Here is a 21,803-nt window from a genome sequence, read left to right as displayed (position 1 = left end):
ATTCACTGTCCCAATCCCACACATTCGTCAGATTCCTAATTGCCAATACAATGTAACCTCCAGATGACCAGATTCCCTGACATAAACCTCCCGATCCCTCTCCATCAGAACCTGACACCCTCTGGCTGCAAGCCTGACCACCCCTGACTCCTCCTGGACATGACACCCCCTGGCTGTAGGCCTGACCCCAACCCCTCCTGGACATGACACCCAATGATAACTAGCCTGGCCCCCAATTTGCCAGCCTTAGCGCCACCTCTCAAAACACAGCCATTCCCAACTAAGATAACAAAGTGTGGAGCTGGATGAACACAGCAGGCCAGGCACATTCTTAGGACTGCAAAAGCTGATGTTTCAGGCCTAGACCCTTCATCAGAAAAATTGTTATCTCTGATCACAATTTTAACCTAGCCATTCCCAACGCGTCAGCTTGGCTCTCCAGATTCCCAGCGGAAGACCCGACACTGTCCCCCATTCACTGACCTGAAAACACACACTCTATCACCCCCACCACCCCCATCCCCACACCTGTCTCAGGATCTGAAAACCTCTCACCCTTGCACTACCTGACCCCATGCCAATGTTATGCTGAGGCAAAAATCCTGAAACTCTCCCCCTAATGACATTGACATGTCAAATAAATTGGACCAGTCCACGAAAACAGCTCACTGCCAACTAAAAATTAACTAGGGATGGCTCATAAATGCTTGCCCAGCTAGCAACATCCAGATCCCATGAGTGAATATGAAGACCAGACAAGTGCTATTTGACTGCAGAAGACTTCACAAAAATATAGCAAAGTTTTGGCACAGCCTAGTCTCTTCTGAAGCATCACTCCCCACCCGATAATACCAATATCTCAATGTAGCACAAGAAATTTTGGGTATGAGGACATGGAGTTAATGAAGCATGAGGGACTAGATTAACACCAGTAAAAGCACCATCAATAATGTATGGTTCGGGGAGGGCTTACACAGTGCCACTGTGAGGGAACTGGGTAAGCAACAGAGATTCATGCCACTGTCTGGCAGGAGTTACTGAGCAGAATTAACATCATTAATAGAAGCAGCAGCAACAAGTGGTAAGAATGAGGTTGATTAGTGACAGAATGAGGGCTGGATTGACATCAGCCATTATACAGTTAGCAATGCAGGGAGATGGTTGGAAGAGATAACAGATTAACAATTTAATATCAGTAAAGACTGTGGGACAAGTCACTTTAGTATGCTGTCAATTTGCTTACCTGTTAATTTAGCTCTTGAAAGTAAGTGTGTGGTGCTACTTCTGTTCCACATAAAACAGATAGATGCTTCATGTTGATTATAATTTATTGTAGTAAGATTAGACCATGAGACTCACAATTTAAAATCCAGTTGAATGATTGCTTATGAGAACACTTACAATAGTGGCGATAATTGGTTGAACTATACATCTTTCCTTACTCTTGGCCTAGATAATTGACAAAGGACCTTGAGAAAACAGGAAAAGTCTTACACAGTTCATTTTGTAAATATTGTTTTTAAATTGTTCATTTTAAACAAAACTTTCAGGATAGTCTAAAACTAATTTTCCTATGTGCTTCTCTGCAATAAAGTTTATAATGTCCCATGTTCATGGTTTTAAGAAACTTTTGACAAAAGCTGGTTTTCTTGGCAGTTCATTTTGCCTAATCTGTTGTTGGCCAATGTCTTCTTCAAAGTTCCTCACTCAATCCTGCTGAAAAGACAAAAGCAAAACACAGGGGTTAAACATGCCAGGTTCAAATCCCAAACTCCTCTAACCCCCAAAGGGAGGATTTATTCTGCTACTCAAGCCTGCTCTGCTGCTCATTACTGATCTCTAACTCAACTCCAAACCTCATGATGCTCTTAACCAAGTACTCATAGCCTTTTGGGCGAGAGAGTTTTAAATTAGCCAACACCCCTTGCTTCCCGATTTCACCCTTAAATAACTAGCTCCAATTTTAATATTATGCCTTTTTTACCTGACTGTTCTCACCACAGGAAGTGACTTCAAGTTATATGCCCTACCCAATTGAATCCTTCAAACCCAACTAGGTTATTCCCAGATCTGTCGACTCAAGGGAATTTAAGCCAGGTATGTGCAATTCATCCTCATTATTTGACTATTTAAGCCCAGATAACATTTCTGTAATCATCCCCATCCTGAAAAGACCAACATAGCTTTCCCTGAAGAGTCACTGTCAAACAGTGAGTGCTGTAATCTGGAGGGAGTCAAACCAAGGTTCTATACAATTGAAGCATAATAATATAAGAAGATAGAAATAAGAGCAGGATTAGGCCATTCTTTAAGATAATGGCTCATTAAGATCATAAGACTGCAGCCCTCAACTCCCCAAGAATTCAAAACTCCAAGTACTTTTCAAATATATTCATTGGTCTAGCCTCTTCAACTTTCTGAGGTAGAGAATTTCAGACATTCATTGTCCTCTGGGAGAAGGAAATCTTTCACATCTCAGTTTGAAATGAATATCCCTTATTCTGTACCTATGTCCCTTAGTTTGAGATTGCACCACATTTGAAGACATCTTCTCAACATCAACCCTGTCAAGCTCCCTCAAAATCTTACATGTTTCAATAAGATCACTACTCCTAATTCTAAACTCTAATGAATAAAGTCATAGCCTGTTTAGCCGTTCAATCCCTTTATCCCAAGAGTAAATCATGAATCTCTCTTGAACTGCCTGAAAAGCCATTATATTCTTTTTAAATACAGGGACTAAAACTCTCCACCTTACAGTACTCCAGTTACAACCTCAAACAACAAAACCGTCAGCGTCAAAAACAGAAATTGCTGCAAAAGCTCAGCAAGTCTGGCAGCATCTGTGAAGCGAGATCAGAGTTAACGTTTTGGGTCCGGTCACCCCTCCTCAGAACTGGTCAACCCTGATTTCTCTTCACAGATGCTGCCAGGCCTGCTGAGTTTTTCCAGCAATTTCTGTTTTTGTTTCTGATTTACAGTGTCTGCAGTTCTTTTGATTTTTATACCAATAGCATAATCACCTCCCCTTTGTGTTCCGGCCCCTCGTGATAAAGGCCAATAGTCCATTTGATTTATTTGATTGCTCTTTGCATCTGTCCAACAGTGTCTTGTGAATCGTGTAAACTATCCTCTGTTTTTTTGCCCTCTGAATGAGTTTCTAATTTATTTACACATTGAAATATTTGCAGAAAATATGAGAATGCCCATTCAATTATATACACACACACACACACACACACACACACACACACACACACACACACACACACACACACACACACACACACACACACACACACACAAGTACAGTCTGCATTGTCATTAAACGGATCCCGCATTTATAGAGCCTCTTCATTTGTCTCGGGGTGGTTTCACTAATTCGTGATAAAGAGCGCAGTTGCATGGGAAAAGTATCTTTTCACAATTCCACTCCAAGTCACAAGTTATCCAGATTTGGAAAGAAATAGCTGGTTCTTTGTTGACACTGTGTCATTATCTTGGAACTCTCCACCTAACAGCACTTTGGGGGCACCTTCACCACATGGTCTTCAGTATTCAACAACAAGACCCTTCAACATCTTCCCAAGGTCAGTAAGGGATGATGAATTAATGCTGGCCTTGCCTGTGGTATACATTACAGTGTTCTTTGTATTCTGCATTGTCCAGGTTACAGATTTAGCAACGTTAGCAAAAAGTATCCTCAATGATTTGTTGCATGACCCTTATCTTTTCAAACTCCACAGACTCTCAGAAATAACAATTGTAACATCAAGACTGTGTTGCCAAATTCTGAACAACTGCCATTAACAAGCTTGCTGACAATACTACCATGGTAGGCTGGATACCTAGTCACAATGAGTCAGATCACAGAAAGGAGAGGGAGGGCTTGGTGACGAGGTGCAATGAGAACAACCTGTATCTCAACATCAGCAAAACTAAAAAACTCTGATCACTGACTTCAGAAAGAAAGGAGGAGAAGAAGCCTTCATTTACATCAACGGAGCTGAGATTCAGAGTGTGGAGAGTGTCAAGTTCCTCAGAGTGACAGTAAGCAAAAACCTGCCCTGGACTTCCCACATAGATACAACAGTCAAGAAGGCACAGCAATGCCTCCTTTTACTCAGGCAGCTCAGGAAATCTGGCGTGTCCATAAGCTTCCTCGCCAACTTCTACAGATGCGCTGTCCGGGTGCATAACAGCCTGGTACGTCTCTGCCAGAGCTGTAAGAAACTACAGAAAATTGGGTGCACAGCCCAGAACATTAGGGAAGTCAACCTGTGATCCATGGACTCTATTTACGCAGCTCGCTGCCACGGAAAGGCTGCCAATATCATCAAAGACCCATTGCACCTCGGTAATGATCTCCTACAACCTCTTCTGTTAGGCAGAAGGTACAGAAGCCTGAACATATGCACCAGCAGGTTCAGGAATAGTTTCTTCCCAGATGAATGGACTCTCTAACTTCAAATAATGCTGACCTTGCTAAAGTTGCTCTTGCCTCGTGCACAGTCTGTGCGATGTAACCTGTATTCTGTCTAGTTTTTTTGCACCCTGCGATCTGTATGTCCTTGCTTACTACAATCTATCTGAAATGCTCGTAAACAAAGGTTTTCACTGTACTTAGGAACATGTGACAATAAGTAACTCAAATCAAATCAAATCAAATAAAAAGGGAGGGTGAGGGAGACCTCTTAGTTCGGCGTCAGTAGTAGGGAAATCTGAAAATCTATTTTACAGGATTTGATAACTAGACACTTGGAAACTACTGGGAAAATTAGTTGGAGTCAACAGGAATTTATGAAAGGGAAATCATGTTTGGCAAACCTGTTAAGTTTTTGAGGATGTAGATTGAGAAGAATTAATGATTGTGGTGCATTAGGATATTCAGAAGGTCTTTGATAAGGTCCTAGGCAGGAGGCTAGTAAATAAAATTACAGCAGATGGACGTGGGACTAACATACTAGTATGGATTAAGAATTTGTTAATAGACAGGAAGCAGAGAGTAGGAGTAAACACATTCTCAAGATGACACCCTATTCCTACGGGGTACAGCAAGGATCTACAGCTGTTCACAATCTGAATAAACAATTTGGATGTGGGGCCACATTGTGATGTTTCCAGAATTGCTGATCACATGAAACTAGGTGGAAATATAATTTATCAGGAGGGTACCCGAAGGTTTCTTAGACAGGCTGAGGCTGAGCAAAAACTATAGATAGAAAATAATGTGAATAAATGTGAAGGTATCCACTTTGGTGGAACAAATGGAAAGAGAATATTTTTGAAAATGGTAATGACTTGGGAAGTATTGGTGTCCAAAGGGAGAAGGATATCCTTGTCCATGGGTCACTAAATACTGACAGCAGAACCAAGTCAACAGAAAAGGCAAATGTTATGTTATCTTCATCGTAAGGGTCTTTAAGTGTAGATATTTTGTTGCAGATGTGAGGAATCTTGGCAAGACTATGCCTGGAGAATTGTGTACAATGTTGCCTCCTCATCTAAGGAAGAATATATTTGCGAGAGAGAGATTGCAATGGAAGTTCATTGGACTAATACCTCAGATAGTTTCATTTACTTATGAGGAGGTGTTGAGAGAAGTGGGGCTGTATTGTCATGACTGGAGCTCTCACTGAAATCTGTAAAATTCTCACAAAGGGTGTCTAGACGACAGGATACAGCCTCAGAGTAAAGGATAGACCATTTAAGGCTGGGATGGGAGGAATTTCTTCAATGTGAGTATGGTCAATCTTTGGGAGCCTTTAAAGACCTATGGAAGCTCAATCACTGAGAAGATTCAAGAGAATAATGACATCAATGAATATGAATACTGCACAGGAAAGTGGTGTTGAGGCACGTGATCAGTCATGATCTAATTGAATGGCAGAGCAATTTGATGGGCTGAATGGCTTACACCAGCTCTTACATTCCTGTAGATGCTCCTACTGCAGCCACCGTGTCTGGTGTTGAAGGGAGTTGATCTTTTAACTGGGGAAAGAGGTACCAGTCAGGCAGGCTGGTGTGTACTGATGCTATCAAACCTCTTGTGTGTCATTGCAACTGAAGCCATCCTTACACTCTTGCCTTGCATTCTTTCGGTGTAAGGACTTTGGGAACTTAAGAGCTCAGCCACTCATAACAGAAGCCCCAGCCTCATGATTCATGTGGTTGGTCTAAACGAGTTTCTGGTCAATCATAGTCCAAGATACCGGAGGGTTTTGGCAATGGTAATGCCACAGACAGGCTATCTATTCCTCAGAGATTGTCCTTATCTGGCAGTAATTACATCATTCTGTCTGTTCACTGTCCCTGTATGTGAAATAATTGCCAAAAGAAAAGAAATGGATTGCTTACCGTTGAACAGCTGACTGTGGTCTTTGTTGGTACAGGGACATTGAAGGTAACTGTAACAATTGCGTTACAAATCAATACGGTCTGTTAGGAAAATGGATCAATTAGTGAAACAAATGTTTGTATTCTACTATTGCAGAAGATAATTACAGTTCAAAACATGTCATGACATAGATTTGAATGATGTTAGTCTTTCTGCACACCTTGATGCCTTTCAAGAAGGCCACCCCACCGTTTCCTTGGTACATTATCCAGCCTCATCTTAAATAAACTCACTGCCCTCGCAGCAATTATCCATTCTATTCTGGTGAATCAGTACTGCCTTTCCTCTGAAGTCAATGCATTCTTTTTCAGGATGTCCAGGATTGAATGCAATATTCTAGATGATGTCTAACCAGAACTGTGCACAGCTATAATATATCTACTGCTCCCCCATAAACCACCTCAAGTTGAAGACTAGCATCCCATTACTCTTTAAATTATTTTTTGACTGGTCATAATGACTGGAACATAATTCCCTGAAAGTGTAAGTAGAGGCAGATAAGTATATAGAAAAACAAGAATGTGTAGGGGTTTACGAATAGGGAGTGGATGTGGGAATGAAGAAACAAAGTTGAATTTTTGCAAAATGTTTGTTCGATCACAGTTATTCTGAGTGTAGCTTGAGTCATTGAAGTAATAAAAGCATGCAGTTTAGATTTGTCAGGGTGATGCCAACACTGAGAACCTACAGCCTATGAGGACAGACCTGAGGTACAAAGACTACTCCCATTGAAGCAGAAGAGGTTAACAAAGGATTTGTACAGGAATTTTGATAGATTAACATTTACTTTTGTTTCATAATCATTGACCAGAAATTGTTAACTTAAACCGTCACAAAAGGAACAATGAGGAAGTTACAAAGCATTCATACAGAAGCCTAGATTGCTTACCACCACAGCATGGCTGAGACAGAGACCTTTAATGGAAAATATAAATATTTGATGTGAAAAGATATCTAGATCTATGCAGAAAGGTTTGGATAGCAGATTTAGATTTGGTTTTCCAGTTCTGAGGAAGGGTCCCCGGACCTGAAACATTAACTCTGCTTTTTCCTCCACAGATGCTGCCAGACCTGCTGAGCTTTTCCAGAAACTTTGTTTCTGTTCCTGATTTACAGCATCCGCATTTCTTTTGGTTTTTATTTTGGATTTAGATTTGGATTGCTCTAGAAAAAGCAGACACAGATCTGATGGACTGAATGGTCTCCTTCCGCACTTCAAATCTAAAGATTTAAAAAGGTGCAGAGTAAGTTCCATTGGGAAGGATTGACAAAAATGATAGAAAAGCGTTCAAGACAGATCTATGAATTAGGACCAGGATCCAATGGCTTGTAGAAATGTAACATTGGAACAATCTGCTGATACTGCCATCACATTCCCATTGGAGTTATAGCGTGAAACTAACAGGACTCAGGAGGACTTGTGAGGCAAATGAGATTCATGGCTGCAGCAGATTAAATGGCAGCTCAGCTCTCAGCTCTCCCTGCAATCTGACATCCTTTGTTAGAAATAGGTACCTATGAATCACAGTTAATTCCATTGTGTCATTGGCCCTTCTTAATAGATTCCCAACATGCTGAGAAAGAAAACACAGTTATACTCACTCCCTCATCCATGTATTCACAGTCTTGCATTATATCCTCCATTCCCTTAGTGCACACCGTCTGTTTGAGGGCAAACCCAATCTCATATTCTTTACCTTGTGACATTTGCTGTAAAAACAAGGAGTAATTAAGCATTTACACTCTTAAAGCAGTGCATTTGAGAACATAAAGTCTGTTGAGGCATTTGCTTCTTTTTTGTCTGCGAATTTATCTTCCTACAAGTTGAGGATATACATTTTGAACGTTTACATATCAATGTTAACAATACGGACTGCCACATCAGACAGAGCACAAGATGGAGAAAAGAAAGGCTGAATCTGCGCTGTCCCATCAAACACTCCTTGGGCATGCATTACATACTTAGGGAAGAAGTACAGCTCCCCTGCACTGGCCTATCAAATACACTCAGGGCAGGAATAACAGGGGTTAAATACAGAGTAAATCTCAGTCTATATTCTCCCATTCAACACTCCCAGATAATGTGCAGCATGGAGTCCTTTTAATTACATGCTTGTAGGCAGAACTGGTTGGACTTAGAGACAAACCCCCGGCTCTATGTCCCATTCCTTGTGCAGGTGGACACAGATTAAAATTCCCATCTCATTTCAACATCAAACATACTCAGGGCAGGTGTAACTTGGCTAGATACAAAGTGAAAGTCACATTACACAGCCCCACCCAGTACAGTTCAGTGACAGCCTCTTCGAGAACTTTCAGTCTCCAGATACAGAGTGTCTCCAGATGCCAGGGGCCTGAGTTTATTGAATTTGGTTCCCATTTTCTTTCAGTCTAATATAACTACAGTGATCTTCCTTTTCTGGTACCTGCAATTTAGAAGTAAAGAACATATTTACGTAGCATCATATAACACCCAGAAATGAATTATTTTGAAGTGCAGCCATGTTAATTAGTTAAGTATGATATTCAATTTAGGCACAGCAACTTCCCACAAACAGCAAAAGGAATGAAGGCCTAATTAAACTATTTTTCATTGGTGCTGGCTGAAGACAGAATATTGATAAGCTTAACAAGATAAGGCGTCTGCACCTCTTCAAACACACAAGAAAATATTTTCTGTCTACCTTTATTTACAGTTGGTGATATCAAACAGACAGCAAAAGGAAACATGTAAAGGTTCTGTATCTGAATGTATTTAGCATTCATAACAAACTAAATGAATCGATAGTGCACATTGTAGAGATGGATATAATCTGATAGCCATTATGGAGAATATGCCAGGTATGAGTCCAACCAGCAGATTGTTTATCAACTGATTCCCAATGACTGCAGTTTTGATGGTCCCTTAATGTCACACTTGGTCAAATGCCCCTTGGAGCATCCCAGCCAGACCCATCCCCCTATAATTCTTTGGACTGTGGGAGGAAACCGGAGCACCTGGAGGAAACCCACGCAGACACAGGGAGAATGTGCTTTAATGTCACTCTCACCTCTCTGGAATCCAGCTCTTTTGCCCATTGTTGAACCAAGGCTGTAATGAGGCCAGGAACAGAGTGGCTGTGGTGGAACCTCTACTGAGCTTGAGTGGTCCGGTTACCGCTGAGTGAAGTTTCTAGTCTGCCTGCTATAGGAAAGGGTTCAGAAAAGATTAACAAGGACATTGGAGGGTTTGAGCTACAGAGAGAAGCTGAGTAGGCTGGGGTTATTTTCCCTGGAGAATCAGAGGCTTAAGGGGGATTTTATAGAAATTTATAAAATCAGGAGGGCATGGATAGGGTAAATAGACTAGGCCTTTTCCCCAGGGCAGGTGAGTCTAAAACTAGAGGGCATAGGTTTAACGCGAGAGGGGAAAAGTTTAAAAGGGAACTAAGGGCCAACTTTTTCACACAGGCAGTGGTGCGTGTATGGATTGAGCTGCCAGAAGAAGTGGTGGAGACCAGTACAATTACAACATTTAAAAGGCATCTGGATGGGTACATGAATAGGAAGGATTTACAGGGGTAAGAGGCACATGCTGGTAAATGGGATGAGATCAGTTTAGGATAGCTGTTCAGTTTGGATGAGTTAGACTGAAGGGTCTGTTTCCATGTGGTACATCTCCATGACTCTATAAGATCTGCCTGATAACACTGTTGATGGCACCTTCAATCACTTTCCTGAGGATTGAGAGTAGTCTATTTCCAGCAAATGGCTGAATTATGTTTGCCCTGATCCTTATGTACAGAACATATCTGGGCAATTTTTCACATTCTGATTAGATTCCCAACAGTGTGGAAACAGGCCCTTCGGCCCAACAAGCCCATACCGCCCCTTGGAGCATCCCACCCAGACCCATCCCCCTATAACCCTTTGGACTGTGGGAGGAAACCGGAGCACCCGGAGGAAACCCACGCAGACACGGGGAGAATGTGCAAACTCCACACAGACAGTTACCTGAGGCTGGAATTGAACCAGGGTCCCTGGTGCTGTGAGGCTGCAGTGCTAACCACTGAGCCACCTTGCCACCCCAAATTGCTGGGTAGATGCCAATGTTATAGCAATCACTTCTACAGGGTATGTTCCACGATAATCTTCAGGTGGATTACCTTGATATGCCAACCAGAATAAAACCATCTCTCACTTATTCCATCCAGAGATATGTCCACATCAAGCAAACTGTTGCAGGGATTGTGACCATCAAATCATTGTCTTTACCATGCTTGTTATATTCTTCTATAAGATTAAACGTATAGCTCTATATAGGCCACTCAGCCTATTAAGTCTGCTCTGCCATGCAATGGGATCATGGTTGATCTAATAAGCTTCAACTTCCTGGCTTTGTCACTCAGCTCCTGACCTCATTACAGCCTTGGTTCAAACATGGGCAAAAGAGCTGGATTCCAGAGGTGAGGTGAGAGTTACAGCCCTTGATATTGAGGCTGTATTTGACCAAGTGTGACATGAAGGGACCAGCAAAACCTTTCATTCCTTTGCTGATATGAGCCCAAAACAAGGAAATGTAACTATGAAATAGGCACTTACAGATAAAATAAAGCATTTAAGGACAATTTCTTTGCAGCGAATGATGCTAGGTTGATGCAGACAGAACTCATCTTTTTAAGGGAAGGTTTGATGCATACATGAAGAGAAGGGAATAGAGGAATATGAGGGCAGGATTGAAAGAGGCAATTAGAATCAGGGGAGGTTCATATGGAGCATAAACATTGGCATAAATTTGTCATTTAAAGTTCTTTGTTTCTGCACCTGGGGTTGCATCAGATCAAAATTGGTTCCTTAAAAATAAGCAAAAGAACTGCAGGTGCTGGAAATCGAAATCAAAAGCAGAAATTACTGGAAAACCCAATAGGTCTGGCAGCATCTGTGGAGAGAAAGCAGAGTGAACATTTCGGGTCCAGTGACCCTTCCTCAGAACCAGTTCCTGCCTGTACTCGTTCCAGTGGAAACAAACTTTGTGCTGCTTTCTCATTTCAACGCGTTCAGCATGCAGCCCACTGGCACCTGAAGCGGACTAGTGGCACTAACCAAGGACTTAACAAAACATGGGAGACTGGCACTGTTTCAGCTCAGCTCCAGTTCTTGAGGGCAGTCTGGTACTCTTATAGGAAAGCAGCAGCTGACCCATATCTGACCTACCATTGCTGCAACTGTAATTAAAGGATATGGAAAATCAAAAGGGCTCAGTTTTCACAGATGCAGACAGGGGAGATGGGACCACATTTCCATGGGGTAGGTGAGGAATACGCTTTGAAGGAAAAGAGGGCACCAAGCTTCTGGGAACAGCATTGGAAAATGTTTAATGGTCCCGGGTGTGTGATCTGAGTCAGTGAATTCATCAGTTAATGACATCTCTTACTTACCAACACACCGATTTCGATTGATGAATAACTGAAAATACTTAAAGAATGGTGCTATCCTTTGAACAAGCCACCCAACTGGAGTCCTTTCTGCTCTCCTAACTGGGTATACTAGGTCCTAAAGCACTATGTCAAAGAAAAGCAGGGCAGGTGTCCCACCCAGCCTCACAAACATTTAGACCTCAATCATCCTTAACAAAAACAGATTATCCAGTCATTACCAAATTTCTGTTTGTGGGAGTTTACTGCTCACAAATTGACAATCACATTCACTACACTATAACAGTCCTCCAGCACTCAGAAAGTACTATGAGACATCCAGTTGTAAAAGTTGCGATACAAATACATGTCTTTCTTCACCTTTCGCTGTTTCCATAGACACCCAGTTATTTAGCTATGGTGGGTACATCACCCAAACACAACACATTGCTTTTCTTTCAGAACAAAGTTGGCCATAATAGAAGGGGACAGTTAAAAAAAACCATTGGGTGGTTCTCCTGGCTAGACACACTGTTAATATCTAACCCTGATGGAAGAGATAGCCCTCCACATCATGGAATCAGCTGCAGCTAAACCCATAGCATCCAGCATCACCAAGACCATCCAGGATGATGGTACATGTCTGCGTTAGAACAGAGAACATAGAAAAGTACAGCACAGTACAGGACCTTCAGCCCACGATGTTGTGCCGTGGAATAATCCTAATCCAAAAATAAAATAACCTATATAACCCCTCAATTCACTGCTGTCCATGTGCATGTCCAGCAGTCGCTTAAATGTCACTAATGACTCCGCTTCCACGACCACCACTAGCAAAGTATTCCATGCGCTCACAACTCTCTGCGTGAAGAACCTCCCTCTGACGTCTCCTCTACACGTCCCTCCTAACACCTTAAAACTATGACCCCTTGTGGCAGTCAATCCTGCCCTGGGGAAAAGTCTCTGGCTATCGACTCTATCAATGCCTCTCATTAGCTTGTACACCTCGATCAGGTCACCTCTCTTCCTCCTTCTCTCCAGAGAGAAAAGTCCGAGCTCAGTCAACCTCTCCTCGTAAGACAAGCCCTCCAGTCCAGGCAACATCCTGGTAAACCTCCTTTGCACCCTCTCCAAAGCCTCCACATCTTTCCTAGGGTGACCAGAACTGGACACAATATTCCAAGTGTAGTCTCACCAGGGTTTTGTAGAGCTGCAGCATAACCTCGCGGCTCTTAAACTCGATCCCCCTGTTAATGAAAGCCAAAACACCATACGCTTTCTTAACAACCTTATCCATCTGGGTGGCAACTTTGAGGGAGCTATGCACTTGAACACCAAGATCCTGCTGTTCTTCCACACTGCCGAGAAACCTTCCTTTAATCCTATATTCAGCATTTAAGTTCAACCTTCCAAAATGCATCACTTCGCATTTATCCAGGTTGAACTCCATCTGCCATTTCTCAGCCCAGCTCTGCATTCTGTCATTGTCTCGCTGAAGCCTGCAATAGCCCTCGATACTATCAACGGCATCTCCAACCTTTGTGTCATCAACAAACATACTAACCCACCCCTCAACCTCCTCATCCAAGTCATTTATAAAAACTACAAAGAGCAGAGGCCCAAGAACAGAGCCCTGTGGGACACCACTCAGCACTGACCTCCAGGTAGAATATTTACCATCTACAACCACTCTCTGCCTCCTGTCAGCCAACCAATTCTGAATCCAGACAGCCAAATCTCCCTGTATCCCATACCTCCTGACTTCATGAATGAGCCTGCTGTGGGGAACCTTATCAAATGCCTTGCTGAAGTCCATGTACACCACATCCACTGCTCAACCCTCATCAACCTCGCTTGTGACTTCCTCAAAGAACTCAATAAGATTTTTGAGGCATTACCTGCCCTTCACAAAGCCATGCTGACTTCCTTTAATCACGCTATGCTTTTCCAAATAGTCATAAATCCTATCCCTCAGAATTCTTTCCAAAATCTTGCTGACCACAGACATAAGACTGACTGGTCTGTAATTTCCAGGGATTTCCTATTCCCTTTCCCTAAGGTCCACCTCAACCCAACCCAACCCTCTGACATGATGTGTAGGTTGCTGATACTGTAACTATCAATCTCTCACTTTAACACCCTCCTCAGTCCAGCCACTACCTCAATCTTTCTTTTCCGATTTATGCTTCCAGGGCTACCAGCATCTGCAGCCGCGGTGATGAGAAAGCACAGCTACTCGATGTGATAATCACAGCTGGCAACACAGACACTGATACTGTGCCTTAGGTGCCAGTATAAATCAGCACACAATGGGCAAGAGATCGCGGTACCTGGTTGAGAGTGATAGGGTAGCCTGTGTGCCATTCTACAAACGGGTAACAGCACGGATAACTTCTGAAACGCGGACTCAAATTTTGATAGGTTCGCCCACAGGAGAGAGATGATAATGACTGCCAGGTTTTCACTTGTGCCACTGTCGAAGGCAAATGGAAGAACTCCAACTGCATTGTGAGGAGATCCCATGGAGCTTGAAGACCAAATAATGCAAACAAGGAATCGATGGCCAATTTCACCAGCAAACCTAGTCATGCTGCAGAGTCTGATGGTTGCAGTCTCCATTTCCATTGTATCACAGACGGTGGCCCCTCAACATCGCGGGGCTGCACAGAAGTGAAAGCACAGGTATGGATCCTGAGTTCCATGCTTGCTGTGATTACAGACTCAAGTCCCCGTCATCCGTAGGACTGTGAAGAAGTGTTGGGGGTGAACAAAGTATGGTCCAGGGTGTCCCAGACGAAATGGTCCCTGCGGAAGGCAGACAAGGGAGGGGAGAGGAATATGTGTCTGGTGGCATCTTGCTGGAGGTGCTGGAAATGGCCCAGAAATGGGACACCTTGGTCCATACTTCCTTCACCCCCAACACCTCTTCACAGCCCTATGGCACCATCCCTGTAACCAGCGAAGGTGCAACACCCACGCATTTACCTCCTCCCTCCCCAGTATCCAAGGGCCCAAACATACCTTCCAGGTGAAGCGACATTTCACCTGCACTTCCCAGAATGTAGTCTACTGCATTCACTGCTCACAATGTGGTCTCCTCTACATTGGGGAAACGTAGCGTAGACTTATCGAGGGCTTCACAGAACATCTACGTTCTGCTCGCAAAAAAGACCCTGAACTACCTGTTGCCTGCCACTTCAATGTACCACCTTGCTCCCAGGCCAATATCTCTGTCTCCGGCTCACTACGGTGTTCCAGTGAAGCCCAGCGCAAGCTGGAGGAACAACACCTCATTTTCCACTTGGAGACACTACAGCCCTCCTGACTCAATATTGAGTTCAATAATTTTAAGGCCTAAACTCCCCCATTTCCCAGCCCCCCAACCCACACACCAGGCCTTGTTACCACATAGTCTGCCACTCTACACACCCCGTTGTTAGTAACTAACAATCCCCATTAACAACTACTCACGCCCCCCAGCCTGATCGTTAGCAACTCCTCTGTCTGTCCAACTGTCTTTCTCTCTCTTTGGGGTCTATCCTATCATTTACTCCCTACACCACCCCCCTCCCTATTTTCTGCATATAAACTGACGTTTTCCCAGCCACCATCAGTTCTAAGAAAGGGTCACTGGACCCGAAATGTTAACTCTGTTTTCTCCTTCACAGATGCTGTCAGACCTGCTGAGCTTTTCCAGCAACTTTGTTTTTGTTGTTGAGATTGGGTATGTCTACCACCACAAAATTCTGTATGGGCACCTCATGTTTCGGCCACCTCCACAGTTTAGCATTCCTGACCGTGTCATTAATCATTACAAATTAATCATCGTAATTTCTGGGAAGCAGAGAAAAAAGTCACTCATGACCTTTAAAATTTCATCCGCAGTCCACAACTTTTGAACATATTTCACAGGTCTCACACTGCACAGGGGTGTGGACCTGCTGCCCTGTCAGTTTGAACTCTACGTCAGAACATGCTGTAATATGTAAGGCTGTGTTTCTTGGATGTTTTGGGGGTGGGGGTTGACTGGGGTGCAAAGTTTCAGTAATCCTACTGCACTCAAACTCCTCCAAGTGCTTGTACAGCTTGGCTTGTGGTGTCTACATTTGAATAAAGTTTAAAAGGCTCGAGGTCCACATAAAGGCATATCATGGCCTTCATTGTTGAGAGCTCCATGGCCTATTGAATTATGATGATGGTAAACTCCCATATGGCTGAAGAGTCTCCTTTTGTATCTACGTTCAGTCTATCGACTCTGCTCCACCATTCAATATGGCTGATCTGATAATCTTCAACTGCACTTTCTTAACTTTTCCCTATAACCTTTGATTGCTTTACTGATTAAAAATATCTCCATCTCGGCTTTGAATGCATTTAATGATCCAACTTCTATAGCCTTTTACAGTAAAGAATTCCACAGATTCATTACTCTCTGCGTGGAAATTCCTCCTCTCTTGATATAACTTTCTTGAAAAGTTTCACCCACATCAAAATTAGAAATAGGACCGCATTTTCTGGGCTTATTCCATTCTCCTTCGTTTGAATGTATGTAATTCTTGTAATCCTTAAGTCTTCTGGGCACTGACCAAAGATTGGCAAATTTTAAGTGGAGCCTCTGTAAATTCTGTCTTGTAATGGTTTTAGGATCCTGAAACAAGCTTAGAATGATGTCACATTAGCAGCTTCCTGCAGGGTGTAATTATAAATAAGACAGGGTGGGTGGAATTCATCGGATAGAAAGTACATAAATCAAATACAGAAGGTTGTTCAGATGGAGATAACAGTCTCTTAACAGCACTTAACTCTGAACCAGGTATCTTGCTGACTACACACTACAGTAGGAAGTGTATCAATGGATGCGCAGGTAGATACATGGAGTTCAGGTACGTGTTTGACTTCCCTGTTGATAGTCTGATACAAAATATTAGAACGATGATTTCACTCTTCAAGTCACACCAGAAACTACCAGATTTTTTTTCTTACAGAATCACAGAATTGTTATGGCATAGAAGGAGGCCATTCAACCTATCCTGAGTGTTCTATTACCAAGTGCGAATTTCCAGTTTTTCTACATATCCCTGCACACCATTACTGTCCAAATAATCATAGAACATGGGACAATACAGTGCAGAACAGGCCCTTCAGCCCTTGATGTTGCGCTCACCTGTGAACTAATCTAAGGCCAACCCCCTACACTATCCCATCATCATCCATATGCTTATCCAAGGACTGTTTAAATGCCCCTAATGTGGCTGAGTCAACTACATTGGCAGGCAGGGCATTCTAGGCTCTTACTACTCTCTGAGTAAAGGGCCTGCCTCTGACATCACCCTCTATCATCATCTATCACCCCTCAATTTGTAGCTATGCCCCCTCATACAAGCCAACGTCATTATCCTAGGAAAAAGACCCTCACTGTCCACCCTATCTAATTCTCTGATCATCTTGTATGTCTCCCTTAAATCCCCTCTTAGCCTCCTTCTCCCCAAAGAGAACAGATCCAAGTCCCTCAGCTTTTCCTCATAAGACCTTCGCTCCAGACTAGGCAACATCCTGGTAAATCTCCTCTGCACCTTTTCCAATGCTTCCACATCCTTCCTGTAATGAGGTGACCAGAACTGCATGCAATATTCCAAATGAGGCCACACTAGCGTTTTGTACAGTTGCAGCATGACATCATGGCTCCGGAACTCAATCCCCCTTCCAATAAAACCTAACGCACCATAAGCCTTCTTAACAGCACTATCAACCTGGGTGGCAACTTTCAGGGATCTATGAACATGGACACCAAGATCCCTCTGCACATCCACACTACCAAGAATCTTTCCATTGACCCAGTATTCTGCCTTCCTATTATTCTTACCAAAGCAAATCACCTCACAAATCAAATGTCCTCTTAAGTACCTCACACAATCATCAAATGTCCTCTTAAATACCTCAACTTTAACCCGTCTCCACCACATTTTAGGTTGTACACTCCATGCCCTAACCTCTCGCCGATGAAAAAGTGCTTTTCTCACATCGCCCTTACTTCTTTTGCCCATCACTTTAAACATATGTTCCTTTTTGAGCAGGAACAGTTTTACCCTATCTATTCTCCCTAACGATGATTTTGAAAACCTCTATCAACTCTTTTCTCAGTCACCTTCTCTCCAAGGAAAACAGCTAAAGCTGTGTCAAAGAACTGAGTCCAGTCTAGGCAAGACAAGGTGTGCTATAAAAATGTGCCCAACATGAGCAATGAGATGAAGGACACACTAGCCAGTGCAGAGCTTGCAGTAAATACATAAGAAGACAAACTAAAAAGTTACACATGATGCATTACATCCCAGACAGATCATGAATGAAACTTGGATTGGGTCTTTTCAATCTTGGAAGAACTGATTACCCTGTCACTTCAAATGACATCAACTGCCAGCGAGATTGTAGAATGCTTGAAAGAAAACTGAATGTAGTTTCCAGTGGTGGAAAGCTACTGAAGGTGGAAGTAGGAACTGTATAATGGACAAAATCAAGGTGAACACAACAAGGCTAAATTTCATTGATAACAAAGTGTGAAGCTGGATGAACACAGCAGGCCGAGCAGCATCTCAGGAGCACACTTTGTTGAAACTGCTGAATCTTTGCCAGAGCTGAGCATTGGAGAGCCAATCAGAGTGCAAAAGTTCAATGCCCTCAGTAAGAGTCAGCTCCCATATGGCAACTAGAGTCCTGTGCAAAGCAGTCAGCACATCGTCCAGGCACGGTGAATGGGAATGACCAGATTCATTATCACAAATTCAGACGTTAACCTACAACTAGAGAAACTGATCCTCCATTTCAGGCAGTTGGTTAGGAAGGTATGATCTCACCACCTGCACAAATTACAGAAAAACACTCAGTCCTAATTGTCTACCACCGTCTAACAACAGAAATAGATATGCAACAACAATTACCATGGCAACAGAACTCACTACTTATAGGAGGAACAGGACCTTGGAAACAAGCAGATACCAATGAACAACCAACATCACCATACAGGCATTATTAGAAGAGTTGTATAATTTTTAGCTTATGTATCCAATGCATGTGAAGAGACTGATGAATGTGGGACAGACTAGAGCTAACACTTCTTTCAAGAATGACTACTTTTGTTATTGTCTGTACTTTTGCAATAACTTGAAACTGCAAATATTAATGCATGCAATCTCGTTTTGTTTTCATTTAAATAAAGGAGGAATGTTTGGAGAAACGCTTTTGTACATCGCCTGCAGAGTGACTTGCTGTGGTCATGTGACCACATAGAACTATCACAACTTGTTTTCACTTTCATTTGTGGCAGCAGTTAAACACATCACTAGAAACAAGGGGAATATAGCACCCTATGAAATCCAGTCAGTAATTCACATTGACAGGACTCAGGTCCAATAAACGGCCAGCTCTGACTGAGCCACACTTACCCATCTAGGGGAGGAGTATTGGAGTGTGTGAGAGGAGATTGAAAAAATGCTGTCATTAGGAGGATGGAATTAAAATCAGCTGACCACCAAGCCAGCAACAAAGGATGTTAGTGACAATAACAGCATGTGCAGGATTTGTACTGAAAACAACAAATGCTAGAGATCACAATGAGTCAAGCAGCATCCACAGAGAGAAAGAAAGCTTCCTTCTCAAGTCTAGTCTAATCTTTGATACTTTCAAGATAAAAAAAAAGCCTGCACATTGAAAATCTGGGTGCAGTACACAGTTTGAAATATTTGGAGGGCAGGAACATAGTTGGGCTCTGCATGACGCAGTCTCTGACCAAGACCCAACTTAAAATGGCGATTAAAGGGCCTATTTATATCATTGGACTTTGATGCGAAAGAAAGCCAGTTACTTAACAGGTGTTGGCTTTGGACACCCACCAGTCACTTTTTGAAAATGGATCTCATGTCACTGATGATAATGGGCTCATAATGTAACTGACCCTATTGTTCCTCTGTTAATGTCAGGTGAACTGAGCCAATTATGACGTTTTTCTTGCCTCTCTCACCCCTAGTTAGGTTCCTTCTGCCAAGCTGACCCACGCAGCTCCTGCGGCCAATTCAGCAGCCATAAAAGCAAGCTGCACATAGGCTCACTGCCAAACCTCTAGCCTAATTCTAGCCCTTCTGTTACACCTTTATTACCTTGATTGCAATGCAGGTGGGTCCCAAGAGCTTAAAGAGGTTCGTCTGGATGGACCCTGCATTGTACTTGTGGATAGCAGCATACAAAGCATCCTTGGATGTTGGCGTCCGTAGAACTGGGGCTCCGTTCCCCATGGCAACTGCTCCAACACAAATAAGTGCAATCAACCAGAATCTCATCCCTTGAGACGTTTCCTGCACAAGATTCCAGTCAAAACTGCTGCGACACTCCAGCAGAAGCCTGTCTACCCATAAGTTAGCTATTGGTTGCAGTGGTTAATTATTATCGCAGGCCTTGAATACGTCTTTGATGATCAGGATGACCTGGCTTTGTTTTTTCATATGGGTAGATAGTGCTTCAGTTGTGTGTGGGTGTCAACCAAAACAAATACTTATGCAGCTGCCCAAACAAACGCTCAGCTTTCGGTTTTGTGAGCTCACTTCATGTTTAAAAACAGTTTTATAAAAAGAGCGTGGAGAATCTAACAACTAATATTGTAGGCCAAGCAATGACAGGCAGTGCCGTGGGTGAGAACACCTTGCTTCACTGAGATTTTTAACCCACGGCAGACCAAAGCAATGAAATTGTCCCCACTGCTTTCTCTCGCGACTGGGCCATGTCCACAGCTGAACTGCATGTTACCTAATGGGAGCATTCTTCTCTCTGATTACAGTTTGGCCCTGTCCAGCCAAAATAAAGGGAAGTCCTTATTGTGTCTTATTCTCACCCGGCAGTGTATAACTACGTTCTGTTCTGGGCACCTTGTGTCAGAGGCAATTACATTAACCATGGGCAGGCTGCAACACAGATTCACAGGGGGTGAAGCATTAAACAATGAGGAGAGGTTGAACAAAGCTTAAAATGGAATTTTGGAAGATTGAGTGGTGACCTTATTGAAGAGATTAAATTGATAGAACGATCGAATTATGTTTTTAGATGCAGACAAACTGTTTCCCCTCTTGGAGAAATCCCAGCAAAGTGCACTCTTAAAATTACAGCTGGTCCATCTACGAGAGATATCAGAAAGTAATACATACTTTTTACCTCTGAGAAGGGTTGGGAAAAGATTTACAAGGATCTTGCCAGGGTTGGAGGGTTTGAGCTATAGGGAGAGGCTGAACAGACTGGGGCTATTTTCCCTGGAGTGCCAGAGGCTGAGGGGTGACCTTATAGAGACCAGGTAAGGTTGATAGACAAGGTCATTTCCCCAGAGTGGTGGAGTCCAAAACTAGAGGGCTTTGGTTTAGAGTGAGAGGTGAAAGATTTAAAGGGACCTAAGGGGCAACTTTTTCATGCAGAGGATCTGCATGTATGAAATGAGTTGCCAGAGGAAGTGGTGGAGGCTGGTACAATTGTAACATTTAAAAGGCATCTAGATGGATACATGAATAGGAAGGGTTTACATGGATATGAGCCAAATGCTGGCAAATGAGACTAGATTAATTTAGGATATCTGGTCGGCATGGACAAGTTGGACCAAAGGATCTGTTTCCATGCTGTAAAACTCTATGACCGTATGGCATTACTTTCTGTAGCCTGAAGCTTCTGACCTTGGAAAGGGGGAATCCCTATTTCTGACCTAGATCAGACTAAAGATTGCCCACTTACCTTCCCAGGATTTTTACAGGTGGGCTTCGATGCAGGATCCATTATGATAGACAGGCTCTGCAAAGTTTGCAGCAGTGTTTGAGTGGATTGTCACAGAAACCAGAACCTTTCCTTTTTTTGCAATTGCTGCCATATACCAAATACTTTCTCAATTACTTTGAGATCTCCCAAGAAGTAGGTATATGGCAAGCGGGAAACAGAGTAGGAAGGCAGGTGGGTAAGCAAGGGGAGGGTGTACAGATAGAGAATAACTC

The 21,803-nt window shown here is 43.0% G+C and overlaps 1 protein-coding gene across 2 annotated transcripts; it reads right to left on the bottom strand.

The window, feature by feature from the left end:
• Positions 1 to 556: 556 nt before the first annotated feature.
• Positions 557 to 20,214, bottom strand: LOC125451930 (cathelicidin antimicrobial peptide-like). Of its 2 annotated transcripts, none has more exons than XM_048529686.2 (4): positions 19,941 to 20,214; positions 8,000 to 8,107; positions 6,358 to 6,438; positions 557 to 1,713 (listed from the first exon to the last, which is right to left on the bottom strand). In XM_048529686.2, the coding sequence occupies exons 1-4, from the start codon at positions 20,118 to 20,120 to the stop codon at positions 1,708 to 1,710; spliced, it is 375 nt and encodes a 124-aa protein (XP_048385643.1). In that variant the 5' UTR covers positions 20,121 to 20,214; the 3' UTR covers positions 557 to 1,707. The 2 variants fall into 2 exon arrangements, with proteins under 2 accessions (XP_048385643.1, XP_048385642.1); XM_048529685.2 differs by having other exon boundaries at positions 557 to 1,716; positions 19,941 to 20,209.
• Positions 20,215 to 21,803: the final 1,589 nt, after the last annotated feature.

The sequence above is a fragment of the Stegostoma tigrinum genome, chromosome 5 (genome assembly GCF_030684315.1).
Source record: "Stegostoma tigrinum isolate sSteTig4 chromosome 5, sSteTig4.hap1, whole genome shotgun sequence".
In the NCBI taxonomy this organism is placed as follows: Eukaryota; Metazoa; Chordata; class Chondrichthyes; order Orectolobiformes; family Stegostomatidae; genus Stegostoma; species Stegostoma tigrinum.
This window is presented reverse-complemented; position numbering and strand designations above follow the sequence as displayed.

Coding starts and splice junctions, on each gene's coding strand:
- LOC125451930 (XM_048529685.2), bottom strand. CDS start 20,120: ATGAGATTCTGGTTGATTGCACTTATTTGTGTTGGAGCAGTTGCCATG. Junction 8,108..19,940: donor CCACCTGCATTGCAATCAAG/GTAATAAAGGTG, acceptor TTGTTTTTACAG/CAAATGTCACAAGGTAAAGA. Junction 6,439..7,999: donor GTGAATACATGGATGAGGGA/GTGAGTATAACT, acceptor TTTTCCTAACAG/ACCGTATTGATTTGTAACGC.